General features: G+C 42.5%; 1 protein-coding gene across 1 annotated transcript; it reads right to left on the reverse strand.

Annotated features, from left to right (window-relative positions):
- Window positions 1-869: 869 nt before the first annotated feature.
- Window positions 870-11,335, reverse strand: LOC123230557 (zinc finger protein 420-like; the record flags this gene model as incomplete). The annotated part of the gene is made up of 4 exons (XM_044656690.1): window positions 11,255-11,335; window positions 8,675-8,801; window positions 6,324-6,419; window positions 870-2,635 (listed from the first exon to the last, which is right to left on the reverse strand). Coding segments are annotated over exons 1-4 (2,070 nt in total), but the record flags the coding sequence as incomplete, so codon positions are not given.
- Between the last annotated feature and the right edge of the window lie 3,778 nt (window positions 11,336-15,113).

Genomic DNA, 15,113 nt, shown 5'->3' on the forward strand with positions numbered 1-15,113 from the left:
TGGTATAAAAGCTCTGCTCCCCAAGGCCCTAGAGCTGGGGGCTGGGATCCTGCCAATCTCTCTTATCCCTCCACCACCCCACCTCTCCTGCCCTGGGACACTGGAGGCTCACTTCCTGCAAATATTTCTTCATACCAGACTCATTGGGACCGAGTGAATCAGTCTGACACTATTGAAGTCTCACGTATGTGGGGAGGGGATTTTATAGCTGTGAGAGTAGTTAGAATAACATGAAAAGGACCCCTCTCTTGCAGATGTCTTTAATGTTAAAAAAACACTAAATCTCTAGGTTTTATATTGTGTAGAGAAAAATCTAAAGCTCCAGCTTGTTGGAGTAAACCTATTTGTTGAAGCACCTTAAGCCCGTCCTGCAATACTGTTATATAATCTGCAATTTGGGATTCTCCAACCAGCATAGACACAAAACCTGGTCAGAGGGCATCAACTGTCAGGTCAAACAGCTTCTCCCAGGAAATTAGTTATCTCCTCACAGGGAGTGCTCCCTCCAAGTTCCAAAGATAAAGGAACTCAGCTCTCCCTCCAGGCTTCAAGTCCTCTTTTATTCTTTCCTGACACTCCTTTTGGAACTCTTTCCTTGAGTTCCATCCTAAAGCTGTGTGAGCCACTTGGTTTGCACCCTGTATCATGTGGAAACTTACCTTCCTATCTCCCTATTTTAGTACTAGTATTTATTATTTAAGGCTTCAGCATTAATAGTCATTAAAGAAATTGGTTTATGATTTTTGGCCTTCCTATAGTTTCAGTATCAAAACCATATTAAGTTCCTCACCCTTATGGATTCTCTGATGATAAGCAAGACTGCGGCGCTGCTTGAACATCTTTCCACATTGCTTGCATTCATAAGGTTTTTCTCCAGTGTGAACTCTCTGATGTACAGCAAGATGGGAGCTCCGAATGAATGTCTTTCCACATTGACTGCATTCATAAGGTCTCTCACCAGTGTGAATTCTCTGATGTTCAGCAAGACTAGATCTAATAGTGAATGATTTTCTACACTGCTTACATTCATAAGGTTTCTCCCCAGTGTGGATTCGCTGATGATAAGCAAGACTGATGCGTTGATTGAATGCCTTTCCACATTGACTGCATTCATACAGTTTCTCTGCAGTGTGGACTCTCTGATGTACAGCAAGATGGGAGCTCCGAATGAATGTCTTACCACATTGCTTACATTCATAAGGTCTCTCCCCAGTGTGGGTTCTCTGATGAACAGCAAGATAGGAGCTCTGACTGTATGTCTTTCCACACTGTTTGCATTCATAAGGTTTCTCCCCAGTGTGGACTCTCTGATGTACAGCAAGTTGGGAACTCTGACTGAATGTCTTTCGACATTGTTTGCATTCATAAGGCTTCTCCCCAGTGTGAATTCTCTGATGATAAGCAAGACTGAAGCGTTGATTGAATGCCTTTCCACATTGACTGCATTCATAAGGTTTCTCTGCAGTGTGGACTCTCTGATGTACAGCAAGACTTGAGCTGCTACTGAATGTCTTTCCACATTGTTTACATTCATAAGGTCTCTCCCCAGTGTGGGTTCTCTGATGAACAGCAAGATAGGAGCTCTGTCTGTATGTCTTTCCACACTGTTTGCATTCATAAGGTTTCAGGCCAGTGTGGATTCTCTGATGTGCAGCAAGACTGGATCTCTGAGTGAATGTCTCTCCACATTGCTTGCATTTATGAGGTTTCTCCCCAGTATGGATTCTCTGATGAACAGCAAGACGGGAGCTGACACTGAATGTCTTTCCACATTGCTTACATTCATAAGGTTTCTCCCCAGTGTGGACTCTCTGATGTACAGCAAGACTGGAGTTCCGGCTGAATGTCTTTCCACACTGATTGCATTTATAAGGTTTCTCCCCAGTGTGCATTCTCTGATGTACAGCAAGACGGGAACTCTCACTGAATGTCTTTCCACACTGTTTGCATTCATAAGGTCTTTCCCCAGTGTGGACTCTCTGATGTACAGCAAGACTGGAGCTATGACAGAAAGACTTTCCACATTGGTTGCATTCATAAGGTCTTTCCCCAGTATGGATTCTCTGATGTACAGCAAGACTTGAACTGCGACGGAACATCTTTCCACATTCCTTGCATTCATAAGGTTTCTCCCCAGTGTGGACTCTCTGATGTACAGCAAGATGGGAGCTACAACTGAATGTTTTTCCACATTCCTTGCATTCATAAGGCTTCTCCCCAGTGTGGATTCTATGATGATAAAGAAGACTGGAGTTACATGTGAATGTCTTTCCACACTGTTTACATTCATAAGGTTTATCCCCAGTGTGGATTCTCTGATGTACAGCAAGACTAGAGTTATTTCTGAATGTTTTTCCACATTGATTACATTCATAAGTATTTTCCCCAGTGTGCATTCTCTGATGCTCAGCAAGACTGGCCCTGTGCATAAAAGTCTTTCCACTCTTACTTTCACTAGATTTCTTCTCAGAGTGCATTCTTTGATGTTCAATATGAAATGAATTTTGAGGTGCAACACAGAATTCTCTGAAAGCAAAGTTATCGGGATCATCACTCATGAATCTTTGTAGGTCTATTTCTTCCAGAGAAGGGCTCATCTCTGTTGGATTCGCCTTCATTTCAGGTCTGATCTCTCCTTTTAAAAGAAACAAACAGTAAAACATACATGTAGAGTGACATATACACATATATAACTCTATCTTCTTTTCTCAACTATCAGAACACAAATTGCTTTATATCCTATTTCCTCAGGTAACAAGCATTCCAAATTAAATGGGCAAAATCCATCCTTTGAAAATGCCATTACCTCAAAGTTAAAGAAAAATCTGAATAACAAAGAGCCTCCCATGTTATCTCATTGGCTCTTCATAACAAATCTGGGATTTTGGATAGGCTAGCTTTATTACAGTCCTAACTCAGACCATGACCTCAGAAAGGCTGGATGAGTGTGACATGACCCAAAATCCTGGAGGCTGAGACCAAATCTTGTGACTGGGCATGCTCTGTCCACAGTACTAGATTATTCACTTTCAATCTTCTCGCTTTCATTTTCATTGTCTATACATTCAATCTCTCTTCACAGGTATGACATTCCTGGGTGCATGTAGAATAAATATTCCTATTATTTCATCATCTAGCTTCCCTATAAGTATTATATAATTCCCTTCATGATGACTTTCAACCTTATTTTTTGTTTCAGTATCTGAGATCAGATGAAGAAATTTAGCACTCTTTTTTGCATATATCCAAGGCATAAAAGATTTTATTCTGTTCCCTACCCCTTTAGAGCAGCCATTGCTTTTCTTTAAATGCTTCTTTTCACTAAAATAAAATCCTTCTACTAAATACAATTTAAACAAAAACATGGTATTTTCCATGTTTAAAAATATGTCTCATACAGTAAGTTGAGTCCATGATCCTTTTGTAAGGAAATGGGCAGGAAAACTTGTACAGTCCTCTTCCTGTTTCCACATTATATAAATACTGGCATTTCATGATATTCTTCTTAAAAATCCCAATAAAAGTGGTGGTACATTCTCATTGTACCTCAGAAACTTGCTAGGACTTTTAAGCCTGGGCAAGTCACAGGAGCTCTTTTCGTCTCAGGCTACACTATAACATGGACACAATAATATCAAGTGACTACTGAGGTTCATAAAAGGATCAAAGGAGATAACATTTATAAAATGTATGACACATAATAGGGGCCATATGCAAATAATGTTTATTTTTATCATTTGAATTTGGATTATTTACTCCTTTGATTGCTTTCCTCCTTAAACTGTCCTTCTCTTCACTCCTCTAGTTCCTGATTTCCCTGTTGAATTAAATGCATTTCCATTCCTCAACATTCCTTTCTCCCAGGATCATCTCAGAGTGAGATTCAGGATCTGTTTCTTTTTTCTAAACCACCTCCATGTCAGGGTTCTAGATTGTGAACTCCAGGACAGCCCAGAATGGTGTTTCCCTTCCTTTGTATGCTGAGGGCTTAGCACGTTTCCTAGAATATATTTATTATTTAATATATGTTATTGACTGGGCCCAGGGCTTATATAGGGCCCAACCTCTACCAGGATCCTTGCATTCTGGTCTCTCTCCTGGAAGGTAAATTCATGCTCTGGCCTCAGCTGTATTTCTGTCTCTCTCTTGCCTTTATTTCTCAGCAGTCAACAGTAATTCCACTGGAACCTGAGCAGGTCCAATCCAGAAGATCCCAGAGGCTTCTCTCTACGCTCTCATCTCCCTAAAGTGAGGTGCTATGGTCACCTGACTGTCCAAGACCAGGACAAAGACTGAGCCCCAGAGACCAGAAAAGGGCCTGGGCTGATGATTTATACAAAGCTTAACCTTGGATTGCTTCCAAGGAAGGCAGCAGTCTTAACTCCTGCTCATGAACTGTGGGTCAATGGAGAGAAAGAAAATCAGGAAATAGCTGTTTGGATCCACTCTACAGTGAGGATCCCTGATCTCAGTTGGGTCCTCACCATGGCAAGGCAATCCTGTGACATTTCCCTCATGGATTCTCTTTACCACTTTTAAAATCATTATCTTGGATAAGATGGATACCACCTTGACTGACAGGGATGGCAATTGAAAATTTAGAATGTTCCCAGATGCTGTGAGCCAGAGGCAAAAGTAGGTTGGCCTCACCCTACAAATACCCCCTAAGAACATCAATTGAGGGTCTCAGAACTCAGAGCTGAACAAACTTGAGCAAGCTTGAGCAAACTTCTCTTAGAGGAAGAACTGGGACAGAGGGAGGTGAAGGGTGGAGAGGGTAGGCCTGAACCTGAACCTATGACCTGTACCAGACTGAGAGAGCTAATGATCCATCAATACCATTGATAGTAGAGCTGAGAGAGTATAGAGATCATCAAGCAACATCAACATCAATAGCCTTCCCTAATCTCTGACTTGACTGTGGTCAGGTCAGGTCAGAGTTAGTGAGAGGGAGAAGACCTCCAGCTTCTACCAGCCTAGCAATCTCTAGCCCTGATCAATGACTAGTTTAGTAGCCAAACAATAGCAATAGGGTTCCCAAGATCCTCAAACCTATTACCTTGTTTTCCTTTTCCCATTAAGAGTTAACACAGTGATTTATCAACAAGTACCTTTCCTGAGCAGTTATTATATCACAGCCCTTGGGAAGGGAAGAATCAATACACAGTCAGATACCAACTTTCCAACAGCCAATCAATAGCCTATTAACAATTAATCCAACCTCAGGTTGGGCCTAGTGAGGTTAACTATCTACCCAATCTCTCAAAGGTCCCAACTGAAGCAACTGACAGGCTTAACCAACCAAGCCAATCAGGGAAAAGAAGGATAGATTACATCAATTGTTATTGTGAGAAGAGTGGGTGTTCCTCCCTCCCCAATTATAGCTGGCTTAGGCCTTGGACACCTGATCCCTCCTTCATTCATACTATCCCTAAGATCTACCAACCATCATCTAATATCTAGAAGGAAGATCTGTAGGGAGATAGGAGATATACAAAGAAGATAAATTCGCTTTTCTTCATTTCTTTTAACAGTTGTTGACGTAGCCATAAGGCAAAGAACCTTAAGAAAGAAAAGGGGAATAGGAAGCAAGATGGGTCTAGCAAGGGCTACTTTTGTTGTCTCTACAATATCCTTGTTTATTTATTCATTTACACAAGGAATTTTCCAGCTATGGTTTTACATAATCCCTGAATATTTTTAAAAACTGCTAACAATCTATGATGCTTACAAGTACCTAGCTTTTACAATGGCTGACTTCCTGTCACATCTACCTGCTATAGTGGCCATGTTTGTAACTGCCATTCAAGGTTTATGGGCTCTGAAAAATACAGTCCACCTGATTTTGGGCTCAAAGAAACAAAATAATGAAGATTTATTTGGCATCATGAAACAACTGAGGCTAATGATAGAGATAAATAACAAGATTAGACAAGGACAGGCTCTAGATTCTAATACAATAATGCAGTTAGAAATTATTGAATGGACATACCAACTGTAAACCAAAGACAATACTAAAGTCAAAACCACAGTCAGTTCTTCCCAAACCGATTTTGATACCCAGGAATCTACCCCAACTGAAGGAGGAACAGTTGCCCCTACCACAATGTCTCTGTTTCCCATCATAGACCAAACACAATTTAGACCAAATGGTGAATTGGTTAGCATGAAGACCTACAAGGCATTTATAGCCCAAGCTAAAACCTCTGAATAAGAATTTCAAGTCGGGTCCTCCTGTCTCCAAATCTAGCCTTGGCTTCACCAGAGCACCCAGAAGCCTCTGGTCACCCCAGCTCTCTCACACCTCTTTTCCCCTCACTCACCTGGGCAGCAGCTCCTCAGGCCTTCCTGCTCCAGCATCCATGGAGCTTCCCTCTGCTCCAAAGAAGAGAGCATGTCTTCTGGAGGAGCTGGAAGCCCTGGGTAAGGGAGAATCAGTCAGGTAGGAGGATAGAGAGAAGCTCATCACTGAGTTCTCTTTAGGGAAAGGTTGGGAAATCCAGTGATTCCACTCAAACACTCTGTCCAAGGGGTTCCCACAGGAATCTGTCCTCCCCCTTCACTGTCTGTAATGCTCAAGCCCAAGGTAGAATGTGCGTGTTACCTTGCTGGGGGACTGTGAATGAGCAACAACACCCCTCCCCCATCCTGTTCTGGTCCATTTTGGCAGAAACTCCTAAACTGACAAACTGGTCACAGGGTCAGTGTTCTGGGTCATTCTGAAGCCCCAGATACAGGGGCTTCAAAGGATCGCTTTTGTCCCTTCACCCTGCCTGCTCCTTCCTCCCTCTCAAGTGTTGGGGAGTCTTCTCTCAGGGAGTCTCTGCCTCCTCTCCTGGGAAACTCAACAATCTTCATCGGGCCCAATGCTGTCTCTCAGCCAGGCCATCCATCTTAACAATCACAGAGGAAGGCAATCAGAGTCTTTGGGGGAGGCTTACTGGGGAGGGCTCCTGGAGGAGAGTCTCCCCAGCATTTGGGGAAGGGAGGGAGATGAGAGGGAAGAAGTATGGGGAACCAATCTGGAACCAGAATGTTAGGTTTTAGGTCTTCTTCAGAGAAGGTTGCATTCAGTCCATGTGGGAAGCCAATAATAGAAACAGAGTCTCAAATAGATAAAAATCTAAGACTCTTCTTTTGACCCCTTTTGTGATCCTTGTGATTTCTTGTTGAAAAGTATTGTGGCCTTATTGAAAAGCTTTAAGTTCTTAAAAAAACAGGGGGCAGCTGGGTAGCTCAGTGGATTGAGAGCCATGCCTAGAGACGGGAGGTCCTAGGTTCAAATCCGGCCTCAGACACTTCCCAGCTGTGTGACCCTGGGCAAGTCACTTGACCCCCATTACCTACCCTTACCACTCTTCCACCTATAAGTCAATGCACAGAAGTTAAGGGTTTAAAATAAATTAAAATAAAATAAAATAAAATAAAAAATTAAATTAAATTAAAAAAAAGAAGAGTTAAGAGGTTAACATTCTTCCTTTGGTCAGGAATGCAGCTGCTAGTTCTTGGAGAGTGGTTTTACACATTCAAGGCTGAAGAATTTGGGGACTTCCCGACCCAGCAAAATATTCCCAGACTTAACTGATGTTGAGGCAGCTACAATCCAACCTTGTACTCTTATCTACACCTTGAAACTTCTAAGCCTGTTGTATTTTCTATGTTAAAAATGCAGCTCTGCACAGCTGTGGGAAACTCTCTGTGCTTGTGGGTGAAAGGGAGTTTGAATTGTCATATATAAAAAACTTGTGACTCAATGGCACTTGGGAGAAGCAGCTATGAGTTAACAGTCAAGATCATCTCCCATGTCCCATTATTTCTTTATCAACTAAGCCATCCTATCAGAGATGATAAATAGATCTCTACAAGTCCATAGTTTTCCATTATCTGGAAATGAGAGGTAGCTAGAAGGGGAGGGGGCAGGGGCCTGGGATTAGAAGCAGGAAGGTCTCAGTTTACATTTCACCAGAAACAACTCCCATGTGGGTGCCTCAGAACAAGCTACTTAGTTGAATCTATTTCCTCATCTGTAAAACAGGGATAATTGTGTGAGTGAATTAGGAAGATAAAGGTGAGGAAGAAGTGCCAGAATATTACAGAGAAAAACGTCTGAAGAGACCTGGGCCAAGAGCAGAGCAGATTATTATAAACTCTTTGTCCCTTCCTTCCCTTCCTCACTGGTACTACTGGAGGCTTAGGGAAATAGGAAGGAAGAGTATGGACAAACCATCTCTCCTGGGGACATCCAAGAGCTATGAGCTACAAGTTTCTGCTGGTTAAAGAGAAAAAGATCCCCAATAGTAGATCCATAGTAGAGGGGAAGAGGGTAGGAGGAAAACCCTCCTGAACAATTTTCCCAGATGGGTTTGGGAGATCCAATTCCAGGCCAGGGAGAGGCAAGATGGAATCAGCTCTGACATTACTTCCACATCTGAGATTCTCCAACACCCATTTGATCTTGGACTTCAGGAACACTAAAGGGAGCCCCCAAGGTCCCATTACATGATGCAAAGTCCTTTTATAGGAGAACCAGGTAGCAGGAGGGCCCTGGTTCTGGGACTCGACATACCAGCCCTAGTCCCTTCCTCATGACTGAAAACTGCTCCCAACCCTGCCTGCTGCTGAGGACAATATTCCCTTGAATGGCCCACTCGGGCAGCAGGGAGAAGCTCCTTACCCAAAGAGAGCAGGTTCTGGGCATTCTCCAGCATCACCTCCTTGTACAGCTCCTTCTGGGGAGGGGACAAGAGGCGCCACTCCTCCCTCGTGAAGTCCACAGCCACATCCTGGAACGTCACCACCTCCTAGAGCAGCCCAAGGCAGAGCACAGAGGCCTGAAAGTTACATCACAATGAAGAGCCCACCTCTGGTCAGTTACAGGAGGAAACTGACACACAGAGAAGGGAGGTGCCCAAAGGTCCCGCCCCTTGTCAGTGTCAGAGCCAGCACTAGAAGCTGAGTCTGTAAGAGCCCAATGGAGGCTTGAGAGAAGCAGCTCTAGGATGCTCCAGAGGGAAGCTGAGGAGTTTCTGGTGTGTGAAGGGAAATCTCTAGAGGACCCCCAGTGCAACCTGGATCCCCAGGGCCCCCCAAGGTGGGATGTAGGAGTCAGTCATGTGTCTGTGGCCCTGTTGCTGTGTCCCAGGGCAGCCAGTGTCAGTGTGAGAGTCACCAACATGCCAGAGCTGATAAGATCTCTCTCTCTCTCTCTCTCTCTCTCTCTCTCTCTGTCTGTCAGTCTGTCTCTCCCTTCCTCCCTCTCCATGTTTACTTATAACACTGTAGAAGGCCAGAGAAAGGAAAGAATGTGTTCCAGAGAGCGCAGGGACTCAGAATGCAGCCCAGGTGAATTATCCTCAGAGAAGACTTAGCTGATCTCGAATCCTTCATACTATGATAGACATCACTTAGCCTGTCTGTTCTGCAGGACCCCAGGGGAGAAGAGGAGGCAGATACAGAGAAGATGGGGACACATGCAGGGCATCTCAATGACCACAAACTGTCATTTCCATTCCCTCTACATTCATTCAGCAGCTGTTTTGCACTTCTGGGAATTCCCCAAGAGGCAAAAGACAGTCCTTGGCCTCCAGGAGCTCATAGCCCAGTGGGGGAAGGAGACAACACACAGATACATGGACACAAAGTGAGTTCTGTCTAGGAGAAATAGGGAAGAAGGGAAAGAATGAAGGCACTGTGACTAAGAGGAAGGTTTCCTGTGGAAAGTTGTTAAGTCTTTAGTTGGGACTTACAGAAATTTTAAAGGAGTCAGTGATCTGAAATGTAGAGGGAAAATATTCCAGACAGGAAGTAAACTCACTGAAAATGCCTGGGACTAGACACAGCCAGATCACACAGTGGATAGAGTGCCAGATCTGCAGTCAGGAAGACCTGGGTTCAAATGTGACCTCAGTCACTTCCTAGCTGTGTGATCCTGGGTAAGTCACTTAACTCTGCCTAGCACTCATCACTCCTCTATTTTAGAACTGGTCCTGAGATGGAAAGTAAGGGCTTAAAAAACAAGAAGAACCGTTTCCATTTTGGGGCAGTTAGGTCACTCTGTGAATAGAGAACTAGAACTGCAGACAGGAGGTCCTGGGTTCAAATATGACCTCAGACAGTTCCTACCTATTGTGATCATTGGTAGGAACTGTCTGAGGTCATATTTGAACTTAAGTCTACACTGCCCATCTTTAGATTTAATCAGCAAAGGTGAGAGCACCTCCAATTCTGGGAAGTCTGTAATCAACCTGTGCTAGAGTGGATGACGAATCAGAATCAACTGACTGCCCCCTAGGCAGTACTATGAGAATTGTCTATTGTGATTGGACATGCAAACTAGGGAGAAGGTACAGGAAGTGAAAAGAGACCTCAGTCAGCTGGGCTAGATCTTCAAGCTCTTCTGGTCCATGGAGGAGTGCTGGCAGAATGCTAAAACTTTGGTGAGACTGCTTTCAATATCTTCTTTAGAAGTCCACATGGTGAGTTTAAAGACTGAATCTTCCTGAACTTCTCTTAAGGAACTTCCCTTTAATAGACTCTGTGAAGCTTTGCTTCATTCACCTCCAGGCCTCTGGCCCTCTGACTCTCAGCTGAGGGTTAATTAGATCTACCTGGATTAATTAGAGGATCCTAGTAATATAACTACTGTGTTAGATTCTTATTTCCTCTCTCTCTCTTCTCAATTGTAAATAAACTTTCATAAAAGTCAATTTTGACTTGAGATTATTCTTAATTGAGGATTGATAATTGTTCAATCTTCTGGAGACCATCTTTTAATATACTGAACCCAAAAAAACACTTTTTCCTCCTTACACTATGTGACCCTGGGTAAGTCACTTACCCCCTATTGCCTACCTCTTAGCCAGCTTCTGCCTCACCATCAATTCTAAGACAGAAAGTAAAGGATTTTTTTTAAGTCTGTAGCTGAAGGAATCCAGAAGGCCAGGTTCCCTAGATCCAAGAATAGAGACTCGGGAATAATGAATAAGAAGATGGGAAAGAGGGCTTTGTGGCAAACAATGTTTTATATTTGATCCTGGAGGGAATAGGGAGCCGCTGCGGTTTATGGAGTAAGGGAGTGACAGGATAAGAACTGAGCTATAGGAAAATCACTCTGGTGGGAGAATGGAGAAGGCCTTGGAGTAGGAAGAGCCTTGTCTTAATATTAATTTTATTAATTAATTAGAATTATTAATAATCATCATCTTAATAAAAGATTGTCTTAATAGTCTAAGAGGGAGGTGATGTGGGCCTCTACCAGGAGGATGGCAATGACAGGAAAGAAGGGGGTATATTGGAGAGATGCTGCAAAGGTGAAACTGATAGTTCCTGGCGCCATATTGGATATGTGGGAAAGGGACAGTGAGGAGTCAAGGGGGGGCTCTTTGGTTTTGAGCCTGAGGGACAAGAAGGATACAGCTATCGAGAAGGTGGGGGTTCTGTCTAAGTAAGAGAGAACAATGTGTTTGGGACACACTGAGCTCAAGATTTCTACTGGTCACCTAATGTGTGACATCCCTGTAAGGAAATTTGAGATGAAAGGTTAGCATGGAAATTGGGTCAAAAAATGCAAATCTGAGATTCATCAGCAGAGATGGTGCTTGCATCCCTGGTAGCTGATGAGATCACCAAGTAAAGAAGCCCAGAAGGAGAAGAGTAGAGGGCCTAAGACAGGGCTGGAGGAACTCCCTCACCCTAACCCCAGTGTTAAGAGATCTAGAGAAGGAGCCAACAGAGAAGGAGAATCACAGGTCAGAGAGGTACGAGCTAAACCAGGTGAGAGCCATGTCCTAAAACCCTAGAGAGAAGAAAATATTGAGGAGAGAGTGGGCCAAAAGCATCAAAGACTGCAGACAGGACTGAGAAGGAGACTGAGGAAGTGATCTCTATCATCTGTTGTGAGGGTTATTTAGCAATTTATTTAGCATTAGTGTTGGACCTAGCAGGAAGGGCTGGAGGATTCCAAGATGGAATGAAGGAGCAGGAAGTGGGGCTTGTGCTCTGAGAGGGACTCCATTAGTGGTTGGGAGCATAACTGCTGCTAACCCTGGGAGATCTCAGAGTTAGGGAAAACTACATCCAGATTCCCTGGGATCCTGAGAGGCTTTCAACAGTGGACAACAGACCTGCAGAGCAGCACCAAATGGGGAAGTGGCTTGTGATCTGGTGGACAGTGTTGCAAACTCACTCTCCCTACCTGGATACTTTGGATCACCTGGTGGAGTTGGCTCTTGGCATCCTGTGACCATCCTTGGATTACTGTGAGACCCCAATTGAAAGCCACCCTCAGGTCTTTTAGCTGAGCTGACCAAACCTGGCTGGAACCAGGTTTGGAGGAGTTTTCCCTGTGACTTCAGTACTGCTTCCTTTGGGCCCTGCCTGGCTTAGGTCAATAGAATAGTGTAGACAAATCCTTCCTTGCCCCTGTGATTTGCCCTTAGGTTTCAAGTGTAGAATCTCTTATCCCATCCTTTATTTTTGTTCCTCTCAAATAAACTGTTATAAACCTTTACCTGTTGCCTGCTGGTTCCATAGGCCCTGGCCTAACTGCCATTCCTATTGGCAGTTAACAGCTTGGCTATAAACCCTGGTCTCCCTATCCTGGTTGGTCCTGTCTCTCCTTCAACCCAGTGTGAACCCACAAACCATTTAGTTACATTTTAATAATAATAATAATATCCCTGGTGCCCCACCTTTACAGTTTGTCACTCCCAGATGGCTGGGTAACAGAGAGACAGACAGGAAGTGTTCTCTTGGGCTGCCAGAGCCACACAGATTCGAACATTCCATGAGGGGGCTCAGCCATTGGTTGTGAGCTGAAAGCTCTTAACCAGTGGTGAGCTGCTCAAAGCTGCTCAGCCCCTATCCCAGGTCATTCATAAAATCCCTGTGGGAAGGCAAAATATTATCAGACATGGAGTAGCCCCAGAGAAAGTTTTTTTTTATCATTTTTTTTGTGGTTTGTTCTGTTTGTACTTAATTGTAATTGTAATTGTGATTGTTATCAGTCAATAATTGTGGCTAATAATAACACTGATATTATATACGGCTGGTCGGTTTGGGCAATGATGGGAACAATAATGTTTGAGGATTGGATTGATTATATCATCTTGATATTATGGACTACATTTCTGTTATTACAAACATAACAGTTTTGGCCAGCCAGCCTAGGATTTTTACTTCAGAACCTAGTGGGGAAGTGATAAATATGGCCAGTGTAACAGTGAAATTTGGGAGATGCCAAGCACGTGGTCTAATGACTTTATCTATCAGCATGGCTATAATTAAAATACTAATTTTTATATTTATATCAGTCATAATTATTTTTTATCTTTATAATTTTGGCTCAGCCTTTATTATTTTTCATCCTTATAATTATGGCAACCTTATGAAGTTTGGAAATTGAATTCTCAATTTTCCAGATAGCCTTTCAGAAACAATAGCCATGCCTGCTTTTTGGCCATCTGGCTCAGCTTTTTTGAGCACTTTTTTAAAAAAGGAAAGTGGCTTTCCTTGCCATGCTTTTGCTAAAAGCAACAGCATGTTTTTGCCTCAGGCGGGACTCAGCCAGCCAGTCCAGCCCAAACCACCTTGGGAGGTCAGGCTAGCCAATTCTGGCTTTTGGCTTTAAAACTAAAATGCTGGAGCCCAGCCAGTGTGTCTCTGCCACTGCTCTCCTGATTCCTGACTTGATCTCCATTCCTGCCGTGCCACAAGCCTGCAAGTGTCCCAGACCACTTCTCCAATCCTGCCGCTGGTGCTGCTAATTCTGCATGTGGACCTAGCGTTTACCTTTAATCGGGCCACATGGCCTATTCACCCCCATACCTGCTCAGAACTTTGAACTGAGAGCAAAGACTGATTATTAAAAAACCCCTTAAACTCAGCAGAACTCAATTAGAAGAACCTTAAATTGAACAAGGGGTAAACTTTTAAACCTCGGAACTGAATGAGTTTTATTTCTGTTTTTTAAAGACTGTATCTTACTGTATTTTGCTAATTAGTTTTGTAAATTAATCTTGCTTATTTCGTTGATTTTCCTGTTGTGCTGAATAATTTTAAGTTAATGAAGTTTGTGGCTGCTAGATTAATTAGGTTATGATTTTATTGTAAATCCCAAATAATGAGAAAAATCTATTAGAACTGGTAAGAGGTTTTGACCAGCTTGTTACCCTAATACTCACATTATATTTCCTACACATTTTTATGTTGTAACTTACCTTATGTATACTGGCTTTATAGAGCACATGTCTTTTAAAATTTATTCTGTCTTGGTAATTTAAAGAACCTTGAAGTTTCCATGCTTTGAATATTACCTTGTAATTTTACAAGAGATCTTTTAACTTTTACTTTAAATCCTTAAGAATTGTTGTCTTAAAGGATAAGCTTTTATATATTTTATTATAAGATATTATTGCCTTAAACGGGTAGAAGCATTTCCTACCCAAGATTTTTTAAAACAGGAAGCCAAGGAGCTCCTGTATATTCTTATCTGAGGATAATTTAGACCAGAAGGTTTCTTTTTTAAATATCAGATTTTGCTATGGAAGCAATAACAGAATTTGTGAGAAACTCTTAGCCAAGATTTAAAAGTTGTAACAAGTATATGATTTTTAAGCATCATTGTTCATTGTTTTAAAATGTGCTATTGGAAATTAAGGTACTCTATCTGAATGTGCATTGTGAATCTGCTATTCTGTAAAACCCACTTTCTCTCACAGACAATCTCATTTTGGGGTAACATAACCCTTCTAGTTCTAAGCTATATATATATTTTTGATTTTTAAAACATTTTTTAATTAGAGCAATTGATTTTTCCTTTTTATCATCTTGTACTAGAAGTACATATATAATCATTATTTATCCTTTTTCTGATTCTACAGCAAATACCTGAGCCTATAGGACTGTGATTAAATGCCTTTCTGTCTGATTCTACGAAAAGGGAACATGAGAGCTGTTAATAGTGCTAAAGAAAGCACATGATCAGAGACTTGACTGACTAAATTTAATCTGCATAAATTGCAGCAGTTCTATGCCAATACTTTAGGGCTTGAAATTGGGGTTTGAGTCCTGGAGTCCCAGTCTTTTCTAAAACTTTAGAGGACGTGGGTCCCCTC

Source organism: Gracilinanus agilis, chromosome 1 (genome assembly GCF_016433145.1).
Source record: "Gracilinanus agilis isolate LMUSP501 chromosome 1, AgileGrace, whole genome shotgun sequence".
NCBI classification, from domain to species: domain Eukaryota; kingdom Metazoa; phylum Chordata; class Mammalia; order Didelphimorphia; family Didelphidae; genus Gracilinanus; species Gracilinanus agilis.